Source organism: Elaeis guineensis, chromosome 10, assembly GCF_000442705.2.
Source record: "Elaeis guineensis isolate ETL-2024a chromosome 10, EG11, whole genome shotgun sequence".
Classification (NCBI taxonomy): domain Eukaryota; kingdom Viridiplantae; phylum Streptophyta; class Magnoliopsida; order Arecales; family Arecaceae; genus Elaeis; species Elaeis guineensis.
This window is the reverse complement of record NC_026002.2, coordinates 7,646,670-7,669,278: the sequence shown is the minus strand read 5'-3', so window position 1 is coordinate 7,669,278 and position 22,609 is coordinate 7,646,670. Positions and strand designations below refer to the sequence as shown.

General features: G+C 37.8%; 1 protein-coding gene across 1 annotated transcript; it reads left to right on the top strand.

The window, feature by feature from the left end:
* Positions 1–1,592: 1,592 nt before the first annotated feature.
* On the top strand, positions 1,593–15,697 carry LOC105053431 (E3 ubiquitin protein ligase DRIP2). The gene is given in 8 exon segments (XM_010934574.4): positions 1,593–2,112; positions 3,655–3,754; positions 9,307–9,356; positions 9,359–9,627; positions 9,785–10,212; positions 10,313–10,363; positions 14,169–14,241; positions 15,329–15,697. Coding segments are annotated over 8 exon segments (1,293 nt in total). The 5' UTR covers positions 1,593–1,961; the 3' UTR covers positions 15,500–15,697.
* Positions 15,698–22,609: the final 6,912 nt, after the last annotated feature.

Sequence of the window (22,609 nt, the reverse complement as noted above, 5' to 3'; positions counted from 1 at the left end):
TCTGCTTCTCTTTTTTTTTTTTTTTGTATGGGTTTTGGGTTTTGAGCTTGATTTTGGGCCCAATTGGGCTGGGATGTTACAGGTTCATAGCTTGAGCTAGCTGATTTGATTTCAGTCCAACTTGAGTTGCTTCTGATCTAGCATGAGTTTGAGGTTCTTAGAGCTTTCACCTGTATATTTTGAATTAATTTTTCTGGTTATGTTTTTAACATTATTGGTGAAATACAATCTATTTATTATTATTAAAATTATATTAGTTTGCAGTAAACAAATATAGATATTTTTATATATTATGAGTAAAGTGATATGTAACAAATATATTATTAATGTGTTCGTGTTTTGATCTTAATTTAGCCGAGCTCGAGGAAGGTTACTCTTGTTCTACCTCGGCTGATGTAAGTATGCAAGGTGCGTTCTTTAATTTCATGTGGAACATGAGTTGGTCATAACATCTTCAGTCGCTTGACAATCCTGCAGAAGAGGAAGAGGCTCGTTCTTAGCCAAGCCATTCGACATACAGCTGCAATTTGGCCGCTTGTGCTGGCAAATCCTGCACAATCCTTCCAGAGCCTATAGAATGACCATGTCATATTTTCTTCATTTTTGAGCCTTATGCATCATGTGTGCGAGTGACCCATCGCTTGTGCATGGACATACATGCACATGGGCATTTGTGCTGGCTAATCCGACACAACCATCCAGAAATTATGGCAGCATGTAACGAACACATGACATCTGCTTGGTTTCGATGCTCCAATATCTTTTTATACGCCATCCCACAAATCATGCATGATGCACAATCTCCTCAGCTGAGAATCATCTCCACCAAGTTCGCCACACATGTTCTCCAAAAATCAATCATGACTGCTATTTAATTGCATATTCTAAGGGGAGAGAAAGTGAGATGCCGATAGAGTTGTCCATCCACTCGGAGATGCAAGGTTGTCTTGCACCCAAATTCTTTAAACTTGAGTTTGATTAATCCATTAATGTTTTAGAGTTAAGTTGATAAACAAACTCGAAATTTTTTAATAGCTTGTGTGGTTAAATCACTAGATGGTATTATCATCATTGATAATTTTCGGCTTCTTCTTTGATTCTTTGGCCTTTCCTGTTTTGCGACAGTTGGAGGTTGTTGCGCGAGACAGATGAGTGCTAGTTAGGAGTGGATGATACTCAAAATGCCATCTTCAGAATGGAGAGTGTCTTTTGCTTTGACGAAGCTTTATATTTTTAAAAATACAAAATATATAAAATGTTTTTCTTTTGTCATATTTTTAGAGAGAAATGAAGGGGGAAAGCTAGAAATTTGAGATGCACAACCCCATGAATTAAACATAGATATCTGGTTTCTAAGCAGAAAATATCAAAAGTTTTGCTCAGGCTGATGAACGACGGGTTCGGGCGTGCAGGGGATGATCCAACGGTCGATTCGCGCGAAGGAAGGTAGATCGTTCTTTCGCGCGGAAGATACGACTAGTGCGCACACCACCACTTTGTTTCCCCCAGCCGCGGGTTCTCCCTCCCCGACGCCACGTTGTTTTAATTCGTCGCAACTCGCGAGAACACGAAATAATAATAATAATAATAATTAAAAAAAAAAGAAAAAAAAACCAACCCTCGCTCTCCCTTTATTCTCCCTCTCTTCCTCGTCCTCGTCCTCGTCGAATCGACCTCACCGCGGCTCCTCCTCTACGCTTCCCCCCTCCCTCCGCATCCTCCGACCAATCCCCTCTCCTAATCCCACCCCAAAATCCCTTCCTCCCCCTCCGCCGCCACTCTTCGCAACGTTGTACCTTCCCTTCCACCTCTAAAATCCTACCTTTCCACCTCTGCTTGTCGAGGATCTTCGCAATTTCGCCTTTCTGCTGCCTCGCGATCAAAGCGTGCTCCGGCACGCCAGCAGATCGCGGTCTCTGGCGGGCCGAACTGAGCGGCAGCGCCGGCGACGGGCGCAGGAGATGGCGGGCGCTGCTGCCGAGGCGAGGTCCTCGCCGCCACAGCCGGCGTTCGTGAAGGTCAAGCGGGACTTTCTGGAAGTGCGCCTGACGTGCCCCCTGTGCCACAAGCTTCTCCGGGAGGCAACCACCATATCCGAGTGCCTCCATACTTGTATGCCCCGCGCCCCTCTTCCCTGCTTCTCTGATCTGGGGCCCGTTTCTTTTTCCCGATATTTTTTTTCTTTTCTTGATCTTGTTGGCCCGTGTTTTTAGGGTTTCAGGACGTGGTATTCCCGTGGTTCGGTTCGTCGGTCTCGGTTTCTCTTATCCGTGGGTTCTATGATCTGGATTTTCTTCGTTTTTATTGGATTCAGGGCTTCGTTTTTTCGTTCAGAATTGGATAAAAAATATTTTTTTTGATTATATTATCATTCCGTATCCCTTCTGCATAAGACTATGCATTTACATGTATAAGCTGCTGTTTCTATTCTTCACTCGTGTTGTATTTGTTCTATCAAGTTGCCGCATTGAGGCAGGAACTCAGCGGGAAGCTGGGTTTAGAGAAAGGTGGTGTCTTTCATGGGTTTTGAGATTTATCGTGAGTTTTCTGTAGCAAAGGGAAAAAGAAGTTCCATATATGCGGTGGATAATTTTCAGCTTAATACTGGATTTGAATTAACCAGCCTTCATTTTCCTGTAACGAATATAGACCAGTGATTTAATTATGTTTTATGATATCTTAAGCTTAGGACCCTTTGCCATCCTAAATATTAATGCAATTGGGAGCAGGCGCTGTAGTGGTGGCATATATTAGTTTTGTTCTTATTTGGAAATATTCTAGCCACATAACATGACTTCTGATTTAGGTGTTTTACTGTTTATCTAAAGACTGATACTTGGTGGACTATCCATATGTGAACCCTATTTAAACCTTTTATTTACTCATTTAATTTTATAAACAACCTCTCTACTGGTGTCTTTCCTGATGAATTTTAGTTGAGATTCAGTACGTGCTGATTTTCTAAGTGATTTTGGAACATTTGCAGATCTTGAATTATTTATTCGTTTACAAAGCTGTCTTACCATGCATTTTGTTACAATTCACTTTTTGTGTTAAAATTTATTAGTTTACATGAAATCAGATGCCAATATCAATATTTAAACTTCAGTTTTATCTTCTCATTGAGTTTTGTTAATGGCCAATGAATTTCTATTTCTGTTCCATCTCAAGAAATTCTTGAAATTCTTCTATGGAATGTTAGACCAAGTATCACATTTGGTTTTGTAATTTCTTTGTTTTTCTCTGTTCATTCCTGGTATAAATTGCCAAAAGTTATATCCCCTCTTTCTTTCTCTCTCTGTTTTCCGTTTCCTTTTTCATGCCATCCTTAAGAATTTTTTGTATTACATATTAACAGAAAAATGTACTTGAAATATATGTATGTATGTACGTACATGTGAATTACACACGCACAAATATACATGCACGCATGCATATATGCATACATATGTTATATATATATATATATATTTGTGTGTGTATCTGTGTGCGCGCGTGCATGCGTGCACGTGTGCTTGACAATTTGGCTATTGGTAAGCTGCCCAGAACAAGTTAATATAACTTTTATATTACAAGAATACAGTGCTTTTGATTGGTGATCACATAAGACCAACAGTTATTATACAGCTCTTTGCATTTCTGTCCTTCAAGCAGTTTGCAGAAAGTGTATTTTTGACAAACTTGCTGATGAGGAGCTAGATTGCTGCCCAACATGTAATATTGATTTGGGTTGTACACCGGCGGAAAAGCTTAGGTAAATCTTTCATCTATTGGCTTGATGGTGTACTTGCAAGTATTTTGTCCTTTTAATATTAACTGGTGCAGTAACATTCTTTTGCTATTTTCCCTTTCTTCTTTTGCATTATGTAATGAACTAAATGATTACTGTTGACGTCATGCTCTGCAGAGTATATTTAATGTAATTGCTTCCCATTAAGTTCTGGATATCTTAATTATCTGATTATATGAGCATTGGATCATGTGCTTTAGAGGTCAAACTTCATTTGTAATCTTATTGCTGTTGCTCTGAGGTTGCTTTGTATAATTTTTCAACTTCTATGAATGAGGCAAAGAAGAGCTGTAAACAATATGAGCTGCTCTCAAAAGCAGCTCAAAATCCTCTTATTCTGGCTCAGCTCAGTTGGAAAACGGGCCAAGCTCAAACAGTTCTAAGAGCTTGTCTTGTTTACCTCAACATGAGTTGCTTGCAAAAGTATAGGAAAGCTTGCCTTGTCTCAATAAAAGCTCGGTTTAGAGCTTTTGTGAACTGAGGTTGAATAACTTAAGATTTTCGTGGTCTTGAGAAACTCCGGTATGGACTTAGTGAGCCCGAGTAGCTTGATACTTAGCTCAGCTCAACTGGCTTGCACCCCTATGATAGGGGGTGGGAAGGAGAAATGGAGAATCTAATACCATTAAAAATTTTGAATTCCAAACAAGATATAATGCTTGTAAAGGAGACAATATCATGCTCTTGATCTAAGATTGCAAGCCAGGGCTCATGACAACTGCCGCATACTCATAGAAAACTCTTCTCACAAGCATGCAAGGCTTCTTATCATCATATCATAAATAAGCATGGAATAAAATTTAAATAATTAATGTTCAAACTTCAATTAAATTACCAAATCAAAACTCTATATCAACGAAATAAAAACTAAATGTTTCACAAAACCAACAATACGATAAAGTCTTGCATCAATTTTGATAAACCCTAATCAAATAAAAATATGCTACATTCCATCTCTAGTCGCACTCCCATATTGAAACCCCATATCAATCTAATTTTCTGACTCTATAAAAAAATAAGAAATTTGATAATGAGCTAGATAGTCCAGTAAGTAATGAACACTTCAACTAGATTAATCAAGCAATAAAATAAATAATATTTATAAAAAATAAGTATATAGAATTCATCAGTTCGAAACCAAATCTTACTATGCAGCATTATCAAAACATTATTCATGCCAAATTCATTTTTTTTCAAAGTACAAATTTCTTTCGCAAATCCAATTTTATCTCGTCAGCTATGAGCTATGACCATATTTTTTAGTTGTGGTAAGGTCATAATACCATACAAAGATTCAATAGAAATCAATAAAGATTAGATCTCACGATACTTAACAAAGGCTCGAGTGTTGCAGACATGCTACCTGACTAACAGGATTAACTCGGATTCAAAGCAACAGGGCTCAGGACTCTTCGTTGGATTCACAAATCATAGTGGAGAAAAAAGAAAAACTAAGAGAGTGGAACAAAGTGATCAGGTGACATTGTCCTGCATCATGATCGGTCGATCAAGGTGATTGCGTCAAATCAAGACTGAACTAGTGTATATATGGTTTAATAGAATCATAGATGATCAAATCTAGTAGTATACGGTCTGGCCAGAATGGGTGTCGGCATGCTGTTTAGTGGTTATAGGTCAAGATTCTTTCATCGAGATCCATCAAAATCATTTAGAGAAAGTCCTTTACTAGATCTACCAATAGAGTGAGAAACAATCTAGAGAGAGAAAGTTGTAGAGAGAAAGTAGAGAGAGAAAGAGAGACGAGAGAGGAGAGAGGGAAGGAGAGAGAAAGAGAAGAGCGAATCTTTTTTTTTCTTTTCCTTTTCTTTACTTTTCTCTCTCTTCTTCTTTTCTTCCTTTGTTTGGGCGAACAGGGGATTCTGTTGAATCCACTTCTTTCCGAAACCAGAGGAGTCTCATCGGGAGATGGTGGGCAAGGATGCGGTCCATGGCAATGCAGCTGAGGGTCCACGGTCCAACGATCAATGGTGATGAATTTCATCGGAATCAAGGGAAACATAGAAGAAAAAAATAGGGGATTTAAAATCTGATTTTTTTTAAAGAAAAAACTTTGGCAATACTTGGCTAAATCCAAACTTTAGGAACTAAAAGAGATTGGGAGGAAGATGATTCAGAGATATACGTTGTCTTCAGTGGATTTTTGGCAACGATTTTCAACGAACATGATGAGGGTCGTTTGGAAATAAGAGGAAAAATAGAGAGAGAAAGACGGCTACAGAGAGAGGGATCTCGGCAGTGGATGATCGTGGAGGAGAGGAGGTCTATTCTTATAGGGAGAAGCCCTAGAATCCATCTTCAAAATCTTTTATTTTGGAGAAGAAGACTGTTTCCTTCCTTTCTTTTTTTGCTTCCCCTTTTTTTTTGTGCTTTAAAAATAGTACAACCCTTTTGTGGCATGATTTGTCACTGGGCCGGGTCAAGTGGACCAGGCACAAGTTATCTGAGGTGGGTTATTGTAGGAAGAGAGTCCGGGTGGGGGTTCTTGGAAGCAGATATTTTAGAATAACAACTTTTATGAAGGAAGAGCTTAGGAAGTCAGTATGTGTTCAAGAGTCCAAGAAGATTTCGAAGTGGGTGTGTTAACCTAAGTAGAAGATTCTATCTATGAAATGTTAGAATGACCATTAATAATGATTACTGGCTTTTCTCCTTCATCAAATATTTTCCAGTAGTAGATTAGATGCTGCAGGAATGAAAGTCCTCAGATTCATAAAGTCATATGTTGCAACTATTTCACTTTGTAATATTTTATGATTTCTCAAGCAATATATTTATTATCTTAGATATATTTTTTGAGAACTGTAATTTATAAATTGCATAAGCAAGAAAAACGGCTTTTGACTAGTTTGCTTTCCTTTTCTAGAAAACAAGATCGCTAATTTTTTGCTTGAGTGGAATACAAGAGCATAGCATTTTTTTAAAACCATAGCTTTTTTTTTTAATTACAAGTGCTCTCATTCTTTTTTTGTAAACTTGACTTTGAGTTTTTAATATGTACATATACTAAACTATATATGCCATATTGTCATTTATGGCATTCATAATCAATACTTTGAGTGCTTTACTGTCACCCTACAATGTATCATATTAATGTGGATGGCTGGAGTTTTTCCCTGGTGCATTTTGTGGCTGAAAGAGCTTATTTGCATAGGTTGAACATTGAATAGAGGTGCATGAGTGTCAATCCTAATTTGCTAAGCCTATCGAGGGAAAAATATTATTTTACCTATTTTATAATCAAACTTTTGAAAAGATACGAAAAAATTATGATTTAGCAAAGTTTTGAGGGTTAGAGACGAGCAACAAAAGGTCTACATATAGTCGAGATTTGCCTTTCCTATCAGTTTTGGTAGAGGATCCATAACTATCAGTCTAATAATCTAATGAGATACATTTAAATTGTGACAAAGAACTCTATTATGGAGGGATAATACAAATATTTGAGTTATGGGCAAGATGTATAGTCTTCAGTACAGTTTGAGCATGCTTTATATCACTTTTTGTAAACTAAGATTATTTATATGTGCGAAAGCTGGAATGTGAGTGAATGAATAAGCCTTAGGGAATTTATGTTTGGATTGAGAATGAGCCTTGGCACAATGGTAAGTTTGTTTCATTATAGCCTGAAGGTCATAGATTCGAAACATGGAAACAGCCTTTCCTTATGTGGGAGTAAGGCTGCTTACATTTGAACCTCCCTAGATCCTGCAAGGTGGGAGCCTCATGCACTAGGCAGCCCTTTTTTATGTTAGGATTATTTATTTATCTATTTATTTAATGTTTGGTGTTATTTCTGCAGGTTGGGCGAGAGTTTGACTATGTGCTATATAGGTTACTGGGTAAATTTAATGCATTGAAACTTGAATTTGCTTGTTAATTTTTCTGATGGTTAGGTAATATAAATAGAGAGAAAATGGAAAATCAATTGACTGATAGAAGACACCATCACACTCATATCTAAGGGGAAAGTCAAATGATGGGTACATGAAAATAATAATATCTTTGTATTTTAAATGAGACATATAAGCTAAAAAATGTAAGCATCATCATTTGGGCAGTTGCTATTATTGTCATTATTTTCCTTCTAGTTTTTACAATTGTGCTTGGAATATCTCAACATGTAAGAAATCTTAGATGGTCCAATGATGCAACCAATGCAAGGTTGCATAGCTTTGGATTAGCTCAGTGGTCAGGTCCCCTTGCTTGGAAGCAAGGGGTCTGGGGTTTGAGTATTGAGTATTGGCCCACCAGGGATTCCAAAGTAAAAATCCTGAGTTTGTGGTCTGTTATCTTGGACAGGACCAGGTACATCCTCCTTTTAGACTTCTCTCCCCTATCTGAAAAAAACGAAAAAAAGAAATTTCTACATTTGGACAATCTGGACAAAGTACCGATATAAGTTTTATATTTTATTAAATAATAGGTATTGCTGTAAAACTTACAATTGTTATGGTGCTGATATCTATCTTCTTTCTTTTGGTCGAAGGGAGGGTATAATCCTGTCAGTCTACTAATAGTCAACAATCATGAATTTTAATTATGAGAATGTAGAAATTTTAATTATGTCAGGGAGGGAGAATGCTGGTGAAAAAAATCTAGGTCATTTTCATGGCTTTTAGTGACTAGGTTGCTAAAATAAAAGCAGACAAATTTTATTTGAATTAGGGCAATTCCTAGTTGCCTTATTTGAAACAAAATTGTTCCAACTTTTAGTACTATATTTATAAATTTTGCATGGTAGTTCCAAACATCTTTTGGATAAACTTTTAATCAGCATCGTTTGTTGCTGGTGAAGACCCATGGTTGATAATAATAGTTTGTGGAACATGTTTCAGATGAGTTCAATATGGTGCATGACATTATGATTGAAAAAGGGACTTTGGTACTACAAACCACTTGGATCCAAATCTGCTTTGTAAAAATTCATTTTTTTAATTTTTCTGTTTTTTGGTTTTCTAGGTATAGAATAACACAAAATAATCTTGTTCAGTTGCCATGGCTTGGAAATGTTGACCTGTAGGAATCAAATATGTACTGATTAGGTGCTATGGTTTTTTTTCCAGACCTAAAAATTACTAATTTAAGTTCTGCATAGTTTCTCCTTTGTAAATAGTATGTTGCTTCTTAGAGAACCTTTCTCTGGTTTTATTCTTATGTCCAAAATAGGCAAGTGTCCTTTTTCGGCTTGTTTATTGCACTGGTAAACAGTGAAGCCATTTGATCATTCTATTCTCATGTTTGTTTTCTTAAAAGGAAAAAATCTTTTTTTTTTTCCTCAGAGAAATGTGGGATGGAATGAACCCTTGTTGTTATCATTAACCACTTAACATGTATGATGTATTCAAGCATCACTAGGCTATGCATTCAAAATTTGTGGTGACAGTATTTTGTTCAGCACTGCTGTGTGGTGCAATTTACAGAACTTCATCTATGTTGTCTAAATTTGTGCTGATATATAAGTTTAAGCTCAGGATTTACTACTTGATCATATGCAGGCCTGATCACAATCTACAGGATATAAGGGCAAAAATATTTCCATTTAGGAAGGAAAAGTTAATAATCTTGAAGTGCCTTCTGTTCTATTGCCTGTCAGAATAAAGGAGAGATCACTTTCTTCATTGGTAGTGAACACTCCTCGAGTAGCAAGTCAGACTGGCTTAACAGGAAGGAGAACTAAAGCTTCTAGAAGGGCTGCTGCCTTAAGTGGTCTCAGTCCCACTATTAATGAATCCGTTAGAAAGGAGGATGATGGTGGAGTCCAAGCCAAGAATTCAAATTCATTTGAGACACTCAAGACAATTAAAAACAGAAGGCAGGTAAACAAAAACAAATCATGAGTTTGTTGCAACAAGCAATTTGTAAATCTGTAGATACTCTTTATTTGCATACTAGGCCTTCTGGATGCCTTGGTTTTAATTAGTAGCTATTTCGCTCTTTGCTATGATTCTGTACACTGACCCATTTTTGGTACAGAATGATTCTGATGCTGTACCATCCGTTCTTGCATCTAATAAAGATAAACAGAATGATAAAGAATATGTGGATAAGACTGAACTATGGGAGCCTTTAGATTGTCTGTTTGAAGCTGCAAAAAGAACGAAAGCTCTTTGTTCAAGCCAGCAAAGTCCTGTTGTTAAAGCAGATCAAGTCAGTGGCCTTGACAGTGAAGTGCCTAATTCCAGAACCAACTTAAGGGAGCACCCACATAAATCCAAAGTTCAAAATGACAAGAATGGAATTCCCATTTCTCCATTGTTGGCCAAAGCTAGAAGATTACATGGAGTCAGCCGGAGGAGGAGGGAGAGGGGAACATCAGCTCAAGCACAGCTCGATGCTGTAGGTTGTAAACGTGAAAGGAAAATACAACAGTTTTGGTTTTCATTAGTTGCTGCAGCTGACCAGTGAGATACTGTTACTTTTTTAATGGTAATGAGCTCTATGGAGATTGTATTTTATGACCCTGTATCTCTAGTATTTTTCTGACATGTTCAAAATGGTTAGGGAAGGAAGTGCCCCGCTGCATCAGTTACGTGCGAGATACTTGAGGATTAAGTGAGTACACTCTCTAGTTATGCAGTCAAGAGCATATGCGTGCAATAACACTTTTGGGTCCTTGACTATTATTTTTACTGATTATTTTTTCTTTTGATAGTCAGATAATTATCTGTTGCCTGACTGCTGTAGACTTTCCCATTGACTTGTTTATTTACTGTGCGGTGGCATATCTAGTTATAGAAGATAATGTAATTAACAAGGGGTAGATTTGGATAAGGTCAACCGAATTTGGGCTCAGATCCGTCAGGTCAAAACTGGACAATGAGAGTCCTACATCGATGATCCAAGCTGTTGGATGTGATCTACTATTTTAAAATTACTTGTACACTAAAAATTATATGATTTGAAATCCTAGTCATGCATCAATGATCAAAATACATCTAATTCAATTTTATTTAGGTAGTCTAATTTTTGATTACTTGATGCATAGATTAGAGTTTTCAAATCATATGATTTTTTGCGTGCCAGCAGTTTTGAGATAGTAGATCACATCCAACAGCTTGAATCATTGATGTAGGACCTCTATTATAGAGTTTTGACATGATCAGATTTGAGTCTAAATTCGATTGACCTGATTCTAGCCTGGCTCTAATTAACAAACCTAATTACATCTTTCGAGATAGTACTTTGAGATCTGCCTACCTAATGCTATATTCTTGAACATGAGGATCTATATAAAATCTCTTTTGGTAACAAGCACCCAAGCGATCTTCTATCCTACCGCTTTTTTAACCCCACAAACTAGATTCAAGAATCCTTTTTGCTTAGGTCTATTCTTTCTGACATTTGAAATGTCTAAGCCATTGCAAGTGGTCAACACTGTGTATTCTTTATGTAAAACTGCTCTATATTGCATAGTAAAAAATTAACAATGTTCTCCAAAGTTATAAAATTCGAGTTATTCTCGATTTCTCCTTGCCTTAATGACTTTTTCATTTCTTTGAATATTCTTGCATTAACTGATTAACCAATCATTGCCCAATCAATCACAAATTTTACAATTTATTCATGAACTATTTAAAACTTATGCAAGAAGCAGCTATGGATTACAAATTAATGTATGTATCTTTTTTTTTTTTTTTTTGCTGCCTGTTACCTGTGCTTGTTGTTTTAGCCTTTCCTGCTTGTTTTTGAAACTTAAATTTTTTTGAAATTTTTCTATTTTTTGAGTTCTTTCAAAAATGTTGACAAATTCTCCACCTGCCTTTGGAATTTCAAATCTTTGCCCCTAGCTAAATTGTTCCCCAAAGCTGGAATTTATCGATCATTCAGCAATTTCTGGCATTTCTTCCTTACCACCCATTACATACACCGCATTAAAGTTGCTCTTTGACTGCCCACATTATTTTCCTTATATTAAAGTCAGTAACATTACTCATTGTTAATCCTTGTATTAAGAAACTCAATGCCTCAGAAGAGCTTCCCATTTTGTTAGCATGCTAGGTACTTTCAGGATCATGTAATCTCGATCTTTTAGTGTGATAATGTAAATGTAATGAGAGTAAATCAACTTCAGAAATCTGTTTTGTATAATTGTTATAACAAAACCATCAGCAACTGTCGTAACTATTCAGGTTTGGCTTTATGAATTTTCATTACCAATTATTCTAGTTATTGCTACTTTTGATGTTATCGCAAGTCCATTTTTCACCACTCTTCTGTTAGCGTAGGTCTTCTTTTCTTCTTGAATCATCTAATGAAGATTGGAGTAACTCTATGCCACACACCAATCTCAACTTTCATAATGTTACTACTTACTATCTTAATTGCCCTCCATTCTGTGCCATACAACATTGGGGGCTTTACTACTATTTTATAGGTTTTTCATTATAGTTGCTAAGATATATGTTTGTTGCATATTGCAAGACGTATTATCCACTTCACCTATCAAGCTCTCACTCCATTACATAGGTTTCAATTTGTATCATCATACTTTTGTATAATAGATCCTAGTAATGAAAGTGGACCCTTTTTGTTTTTCTTGTTCATCCATAATCGGGTTCTCATTTGAATTCCTATTTTCACTAGAACTGCATTACATAGTATGTTACTTGGACCTTCAATTTAGCATAAAGTACCATGTTTTGGCTTATTTATTAATTTCATTTCACCTTCTTTTGAGCCCAATCTGTCATATATATCGTAGTAGTTTATATTATTATTACAAATAAATGAATCCTAATTTGATATTTAATTACCAAACAAATTTACAAGGTTGTATATTATGAATTGGGCTTTCTTTTCCTTAACTGTATTTGTGGAACTTTGATTTGTCCATTTAATGTTCACTGGCACCTAAGACTCATCACCTGTCACAACATAGATTTAAGTAGCATCCATTATTGAGCCTCTACATAGATATTGTTTATTAATGATCTAAAACTGATGCTAAAGATTGGTCTCATAAGTAGCTTTTTTATCCTTGTTAATATATAAAAACCCTAATTTATATGTATCAGCATTTTGTGTATTTCGAATTATTTTGGTTTGGCATGATAATTTTATAAAGATGATAATTAATAAAAATGAAAAAAAATTGTATAAATGGAAAATAAAGTTGTGTAAGACTTTGAAGAGATCTTTAGAATTAAATAATTTGTGACCAAGCAGGGCTCAGTTTTGTAAACTAATTGTCAATTTGTAGCCTGCTAAATAACTAGCAGTACTTTGTATCCGTGAGCATTAAGTACAAATCATGTTTACCAAGCATAACCATAAATTGGGATGAAATTCAAATGGTTTCACGCACATCAGGAGCTGTGTTTTGCAGAAGAAGCAACGACTTATTTTGGTCCATGACACATTAAAATGAGGCAAAATGTATTCAATTATTTTCTGCATCTCCTTTTATTTGTTTAGGCTTAAATTTATGTTGTTATATGACACCTATAGTTTTGTTGGAAAGATGACCTCTGCAGTAAAGTGCACCCAGAGTTTATAGGAATCCACTACCCTCAACGGGTTTTATGTTGTGATGATGGATACAAGAAAGGAAGCCTAACCACCTTCTGTGACACAGTCATCAATAGGAAGGATAAGAGAGAAAAATAAATGAAAAATATGTCTGCTTGATTCAGATCCAACAGGTGATATTTCCTTCCAGATATTTCTACACATAGAGACATCAATGGTACTTGGTATGCCTGACATCTCTGCCTCTAAAAAGACAAAAGAGCCTTCCTGAATCCTGATGAAACCTTGTTGTTGGATGGATTATATTTTAGGTTTTTTTTTCCTAAAACCTACATTTAGTGACAAAAATGATGTTACTAAAACATCCCTCTAAATTATTTTAGACTTTACACTCATGTTCTGGATAGCAAAATGGACTCAAGTGGGAACTTCTTGGATGCATTTGACGTTATCATGATATTTTCTGCTGTCTCATTATGCTCCTGCATCAGGCACTTCCATTTGCTCATTCTGGCGTTCATGGAAATTTCTTCGTGATCGTCGAATCAGACATGTGCTGCCTCTGAAACTCATCTTTCACAATTTCTTAGGCATCGCATCATGCACGAGCAGGAAGATTGTCTGGACAAATGTGTTCATGGAAGCAAGATTCTGCAGCCATGGAGATCCTATATGCTATTCTGGAAGATGCCATTGTCCATTTGTAGGCAATGATGTTGTTTATTTATTTTTTAATATCATTTTTTACTGTTTGCTAGGACTTTTGTTTGATTTCATAATCATATTTTAACCTGAGATACCTGGTTCATACCTATTTAGTGCAGTTATATGAAGACATGTCAATGACTTTTGTAATGCATAACTCTCCCCTTATCGTTTTCTTTTGTAGAGATGGTAGCCTTCCTGTTTCTTTTGTTCAAAAGTATCTTGCCAAGAAGCTTGATATTGCAAATGAATATGAGGTGAGTTCTCAATTTTCTTCCTAAGGCAGCAGGTGATGCTTAGTCTGATTGCTGGTACTTATATTATAAATATTAGTTGCTCATTGTTGTGTTCTTAAATGATCATTGAGTTCTTTGAATTTAGGGTTGCTTTGCTTTCATTTACACATGAAATGCTTGCTTAAATATAGAAGGCATGCATGCATGATGAAAATGTTCTTGCATTTGGCCCCTTCTAGTCATCCTCTTGCCCTCCTCAATTTTAGTTGTCCTTCCATTTTCTCTATTAACCTTCAGTCTTCCTTTTTTGTTTATTTTTAACAGTTGTTCTCTTTTTTTATTCATTATTTTTGGCAGTTACCATAACCTTGTCATATAGTAACCTATGATCTTGTTTCTCCCTTTACCTTATTCTTTGATTGGTTGTTCTCTTCCTTTTGTTCTTTTCTTCATTCATTATTATTTTTTGTTTAAAAATATCTGAAATCAGATAAAAGAATCTGATTTAACTCTATGTTCCTTCTTCATTGTTAGCTAACCAGGAATCTGGCTTCAGTCTAACCTTATGAAAATTCAATTTTAAAACTCGGAATCATACCTCCCTACAATTTCCTCAGATTCAACTCTAAGTACCTGACAACCCCAAAAAATGGTCCTCAATCATTCCAAACTGTACTCTGCAATCATGCTTCCAAGAAACCCTTTTATTTAATACTTTTTCGGTCACAATTGTTCTTCATCACTTAATATTATATAGTTGCACCTTCAGATTTCACTTGTATCTCATTTATAATTATAAACTTAGTTTTCATCTTTGTATCACGTGTATTTTTCACCTAGTCTCAATTGAAAAACTAAATATGCAACGTGCTAACCAATATGTAAAACTTGTCTGCACAAACCTTGCATCATTTTGTGTGATATTAGTGTAATGTTTGTCAAGAGATCCATGAAGTTTGATACTCTTAGCTTTTGTGAACAACATAGTATACTATATTCCGCGCATCAGATTTTAGCTGCTTTAAATTCCCAATTAGTACATCTATGTAATTCTGCCTAATTGTGCTCCCTGTGATGTTCCTGTCTGATTGGCTGATCGTCGTAATAGGTGGAGATCATGTGCCGGGGCCAAGCAGTGAGCCCAATAATGACCCTGCAAAACTTAGTTGATCTGTGGTTCCAAGCTGGATCATCACACAAAATCCAGACACTGACGGGCTCTTCGGGCAAGGACCTTGTCATGGTGCTAGTTTATCGCCACAGAGCTCCAGCCTCTTGATTGTGCTCATTCTTTCAAATCTCCAATAACTGCAAAGTGTCACTTGCAATTGGGCCCTTGAGCTCTCATAGATGGTTAGCCTGTGCCAAGTGCTGAGGTGTGTAGGCCTTTGGTTAATTACATTTTGTGTTTGTACGTCGATGTATGTACGTTTCCAAATTATCATTTTTAATCATTGGAACACATCTTCATCCATCACTCCTTATCGTCACCAATATGAGACAGTGGTGATCGCAAGCAGGGTATTTATGGTTATTTTATCTGTGCTAGATGTTAAAGCATCAATTTCCTTTCGATAAGTTAAAGCGTCGTATTTTCAGCATTCTTCGAGAATATGGTAAAGGTTATATATTCAGTATCTTCATCTCTTTATTTCATCCACTTTCTTCACGATTGTGGTTGTGGGTGTGGGTATGACTTCGAATGTGCGCCTGGGAACCCACAAATATATATCCAGACAAAATGCAGATAGACTTGGGATATTTAACTTTATATGGTACTTGTATACGAAGAAGTGACGGATTATTGGACGGAGACTATACTTTTCAGCAGCTAATCGAAACTTGATTTCACATGACGTAAGCATTGGCACCATCAGGTTAAGACTTAAAAAAGCATCAACTCTTTCATGCTTTGCTTAGTCTCGATCTCCAATGAAGGTGCCCTTCTGGAACGTCGTCTGAGGTGCTGATAAGCCTTCTTTTCAATCGACATATAGAATAATCATGCAATTATGTATCCTCGATTTGTGTGTGCTTGTTGGGACGAGACTCTATGGTTCTAGTTAGGCCTGTGCCCACTGTCGTTCTTCAGTGAACTGAGGGTTTTATGCTGTAGAATCTCAAGGTCTAATTGAGGGGATTATTATTGTTTTATGCTGTAGAATCTCAAGATCTGATTGAGGGGATTATTATTGTTCGGAGGTAGATATTTTTCATCGATGTATCCAATAAATATTTATTGTCATTTTTGAAATGGATGGTCTAATTTGGTTAGGTCTGCAATTGAGTTGGGTCGGATCGGATCTTGAGTGATCCCGACTTGATTCGATCTCTTGATCGGATTTTGATACTGGATCCATATCCATTCCGATAAAAAATTAGACCGGGTCGAGTCCATAGTTGAATTTATTGATCCATTGGATCATACGGATTGAATCGGATCCATATATAATTCGACCTCAATCTATGAAATATGGATCCGGTTCGGATCAGATCGGGATATGGGTTTAATTTATTTGAAATCTACCATCAGTAAATATTAATGTTGGATGACAATCAAGAAAAGTCTTTTTCTTTTTTTTCCTCCAACTGTAGCTTCTAATAATTAATTGTATTGGATAACAGAAGGAAACAAGCGGTTTTTGAGAAGCGTTAAAATTTCAGAAGTTCACACAAAAGAAGAAAAGTAAAAAAAAAAATATAAATTTTATATAATGATATAACTGTCCCAATTTAAAATATCATACAAGGAGAATACTTGTACATGATTAAAAATGAGACTGCATATACTGTGGATGATACTGCATATACTGTGGATGATACAACATCTGTGCACATTAGAGCATGTTCTGAAATTTATTAAAGTCAACAAAACAAAGTTGGAATTTAAGAAGTCTTCTTGCTTTTGTACCTCATGACACAGTAAACATAAACCAGAAAGTTTAGAAAATCGAGCCCAGTAAACAATCAAAAGAAGTAATCTATGTATGTATACACACACACACACACACACACACATATATATATACATATATATACATCTATATATATATATATATATATATATGTATATATATATGTATATGTATATATATATATACATATGTATATATGTATACATATGTATATATATGTATATATATATATATATACATACATATATATATACATACATATATATATATATATACATACATATATATATATATATACATACATATATATATATATACATACATATATATATATATATACATACATATATATATATATATATACATACATATATATATATATATATATATATAAGTCGAAGACCCGGTTATTTAGAGACCGGATGGGGGGAGAAGCCCTTGCAATGGCCCTAATGTGCCCCCATAGCCATGTTAGGAACAGGAGGAGAACCTCGTCCTAACATGAGCAAAGTCGAAGGTCCAATTATTTAGAGATCGGATGGGGGGAGAGGCCCTTGCAACGGTCCTAATGCGCCCCCACAGCCATGTTAGGAATAGGAGAAGAACCTCATCCTAACATGAGCAAAGTCGAAGGTCCGATTATTTAGAGATCGGATGCGGAGAGAGACCCTTGCAACGGCCCTTATGCACCCCCACAGTCATGTTAGGAATAGGAGGAGAACCTCGTCCTAACATGAGTAAAGTCGAAGGTCCGATTATTTAGAGACCGGATGGAGGGAGAGGCCCTTGCAACGGCCCTTATGCGCCCCCCACAGCCATGATAGGAACAGGAGGAGAATCTCGTCCTAACATGAGCAAGGTCGAAGGCTCAATTATTTAGAGATCGGATGGGGGAGAGGCCCTTGCAACGGTCCTTATGCGCCCCCACAGCCATGATAGGAACAGGAGGAGAACCTCATCCTAACATGAGCTGAAATTGATCGTGTCGGAAATAGGGGGAGAATCTCATCCTGACACAAATGAAGATCTGATCATTTGAGATCGGATTAGGAGAAAAGCCCCTCAGCAGCTCTTCTACACCCCTACAATCCTGTTAGGAGCAGAGGAAAAACCCTCGCCCAAACATAAAGAAAGGGAGAGGAAAAAAAAAAGAAAAAGCGATGAGCTACACCAGAGATAAGAAAAAAAAAATGAACTACATCCAAGACTCAAGGAACCTCATCTCAATGAGGAAGAAAACCCTTGTCAAAAATCTTCAGTCTCTAAGGGGAAGCCCAACACTGGCAGGAGAGAATAGACTTTCTCAAAGTAACGAGAAGTTTGGACCCCAAGCTCGAACATCGGGAGAGAGCGTCAAACTCAAATGGCCTCGAAAAGACCTTCAATCATGAACAAAAAGGGCGAGTTAACACAGCGATGATTAGGAACCTTCAAACAACGTCGACATCAAACAAGACAAAGGATAGGAGAAGTTCGATAAGCGACAACTCAGAGCAATAGTATACAAGATAATGAAAAAATTTTATTTTATTTTGTTAGTAAAGAAAAGCTTTTGAAGGCCAAAAAAAAAGAAGAAACGACAAGAAAAGAAAAGAATACATGGAACAGAGGGTAAAAAAAAAAAAGCCCTAAGGGAGCTCGGCTTCTTCCGACTTCGAACTCTCGGTTCCAGCCATCATCAAGGATTGCTTTAAGTTCTCAACTTTTTCTTCTAGTCCCCCCTTAAAGGATTTTACTTCTCCGACCTCCGTCCTTCCTCCATTTCTAGGGTTTCTTCCCCTCCTCTCTTCCTTCGCTCTCCATGGCGCCAAGGAAACCGAGGGCTCCGAGCCGAAATCTCGAGCTCATCCGTGGGATCGAAAAGTACTCACGGTCGAAGATGTACCACAAGCGTGGGCTCTGGACGATCAAGGCGAAGCACGGTCGGGTCTGTCTCTTCTACCCTTGCCTTCTTCATCGACCCAGAAGTTGCGGCGCCTTTCCTCTTGTGGGCCTTGAGACTCTTGGCTAACATCCGAGCCGCATCTGCGTCCATATCTGCAATGAAAGAAGATTGACACAGCTTAGAAATAGAGCCACGAAAAAAGAAGGAAGTGGAAGTTGAAGCCCGACGTGGAAAGCTTCTTGGTATAAACAGAAGCAGCCGGGAGAAGGGATGCTAGTCCTGCCAGTTGGCCCGGGAAGCTCCAGCTCATACTTCGAAGGAATCCCGTACTGAATCCTAATCAGTGAGAGTTCCTCCAGAGTCAGAGAGCTGGGGATGGTGTCTTGTACAAAGATCAAATGAGATTCATTTACAGGACTAAGATTTTGAGGGGCTGGAACGGATGAACTCCTAGAACTGCTAGAAGAGGAAGTGTTGGAGGACGTTTTGAATCAAGAAAAAATCCTAAAAAATCTCGAAAAAATTGAGAAAAATAAGAAACAAAGCGCTCGCAGAGAAACCGAACGGGCATAACGCGAAGGATAAAAAATGAAAGAAGAACAAGAAAGAGAGGGGTTCCAGAACTAACCTAAGCTGGTCCAAAAGATGCAGGAAGACAGCAAGGGTGATGAGGATCGACCCGAAAAGCACCTAAAATTGAGAGGGACACACTGGAGGAAGATGAAGTTCTCGGGGAAGAAGAAGGGCTCCGACAGAATTCTCAAGCAAGGTGAAACCCTTGAAGGAGGGGGGCGGGTTTAAATAGACAACAGGACCCAGTGCAATAATGATTGCAGATCTCCTTTGGCCGATCTATAACCACCGCGTGGCCCACTCATCGTGGCAGGTGGCTGAAGGTGGCTGACAATTGACAGAATCATTATTGCACCGTACCTAGAGTAACGCTCCAGCGAGAATTTCGAAAATTTTTTTTCGGATCACCTCGATTTGAAAAGACTCCAGCACCAGTGCACCAAACGCCAAAATATCTGGAAACAACTGAGTATGAAAATCGAGGGAGGCAACTTCGATTGTGAAAATTTCTCTGTACTTCTTTCATTCGAAATCCAAACTCGAAAGTAGGGGGAGTGGTGTTAGGTATAAAATAATCCCAGTCGAAGTTCGTAAAAGGCCGACCCTCCCAGGGCTCTTCCGGCTTCCGACCTTGTGCGACGTCTTTCTAAACTCCCCTGACTGTTCGAGCTTCCATAATACCATCCGGACTTCTCCAATAATGAGATCCTCCATTCATCTACCGGACTGCTCCAAACGCTCTCTGAGCTTCACTATCAGTCGATTTTCTACAGTGATCGACTATTCTCCGAATCTCTTCCGGACTTCTTCCAGCCACGATCGACTCTACTCCGAACTTCTATTGCAAGCGGACTTCATCCAAGCTCCTATAAGAGCCAGACTCCATCCGAACTTCTACAACGGATGGGCTCCACCAGTCGGATCTCTACTCCAAACTTTTTTCGGACTTCGTCAATGATCGAGCTTCTCCAGCAGCGAGACTTCTACAATAAGAAGTCTCCATCCGAACTTTCATGGCAACCGATTTTCGTCCGAGCTTCTATAGTAAGCGGCCTCCTTTCAGACTCCTACAAGAGCCGGACTCCGTCCGAACTTCTACAACGGAATTGAATCCCGGACTCTTCCAACGTTCGACCTTCTACAGTGTCCTCAAGACTCCTCCAGCGGACGAACCTCCACAGCGCCATCCGAACTTCATTGTCAGTCGACCCTCTGCCAGATTCCTCATGAAACTGGACCTCTCCGGTGGATAATCTTCAGACGAGCTTCCACATCTGGCAAATTTCAGATAGAATTTTTTAGCAACTGGACTCCTACCGGACTTCTCCAACAGAAAGTTTTCATCCGAGCTTCTACAGCAGATGACTTCCGCCTACAGCATCAGCGCCTCAGGCACTCCACAACTGTGGACTCGTCAGCAATCTCGAAAACATCCGAGCTTCTCTTAGATTGCTGAGACAGAGAGCCGTTCCGCTCCACCAGACGTCCCAGCCGAGCTTCAGCCGTCCAGTCCGAATTCTCCGGCAAGTCACGACAACGGATATCACTTCACTCTCTATAACAGATTCCACATGGCCCCACCACTCTATGGCAAGTCGCGATAACAGACACCACTCCACTCTCCATAACAAACCCCGCGTGGCCCCGAACGGCCCACTACCAGGTAGTTACGGACGTCGCTATCAATCAGTTACGCTCTCCCGTCTATAAAAGGAACCTCCAGATACGTTCTTCTCTAAGCTCTAAACTCTATCTCAAAACTCTGCTAAAATTCTATTCGAGTGCTCCATTTTTGTTGAGGCAGAGTACTGACTTGAGCGTCAGAGGATTTTGCCGGAGCACTCCCAACTCCGATTTAAACTTTCCTTGTAGATCCCGACGGCGGCCGCGATCCTCACTACTCCAGCTTTTCCGATGTCGGCAAAATTCTGCACCAACATTCTCAAAAGAACTAAGAAATATATTGGGAATTCTCTGGGTTGGATTTTGGAGAATGAATGGAAGAAGGCTACGAAAGAGAGAGAGAAAGAGAGAAAACTTTCCATGATTACACTTGATTTGTGGTGACATGCAAGTAAAAAATGATTGATGGATATTTAAAGAAAGATATCATCCATCTTCTATATATCAACCCTTTTGATCAATCTAATTGGGATTGTTTCCTTGTTTTTCCTATTTATTTAGAATTATTGCCGAATTTTTTAATACCACGGGCGAGTTTTACTGAATGGAGCCATAGCATTTTCTATACCAAAACGAGCACACAAAATTTTAAAGAATAGTATAGTTAGTGGATCTAATCTATAATCACAATAAATTTGCTGAGGCTGTACCTAATGCGAATTATAGTTAGTGGATCCTATCCATAATTGCAATTGATTTGTTGATGATAAACTTCATTTCAAATATAGTTTGTGGATGCAATCACAATCACAAAAGATTTAGTGATGATAATCTGACTAATTGAGTCACCTAAAACCCACGTATTAGGATAAAAGTTTGGTTGGATACCATGTAGGGCAACTTACCATCCTTACACCTCCCATCCATTTTAAGGTTTTTGTTGATGAATGATCTAAGCACAGCAAAATGGCTTTCTCAATCTTGAACAAATATCTTCCTGCAGCCTGTCTTTTGGCTCTTCTCCTTGCTTCTCAAAACGGTATCTGTCTCTCTCTCTCCCTCTGTTTCTTTCCTCTCTCTCTCTATATGTCATGTTGATGTATGCATTCAAATGCAGCCATGTAGCAATATGTATAGCATTATGGGGCATCACAAATGGTTTGTCGTGATCTAAGCATCATATATATATATCATCATGGATGTCAATAGTTTATGTTCTTTTACCTAGAATATTTCTTTTTTCTTCCACAAATCTAGATAATTTATCTATGTGTGATTCACAATTTGGTTTCCACATGAAATGATGGAGCCAAATGAAGATGTTACATTGCTCACGTATGTTAATGTTGATGGATGGCTTACAATTCCAATCCCATTTAAGAATTCTTCTTGG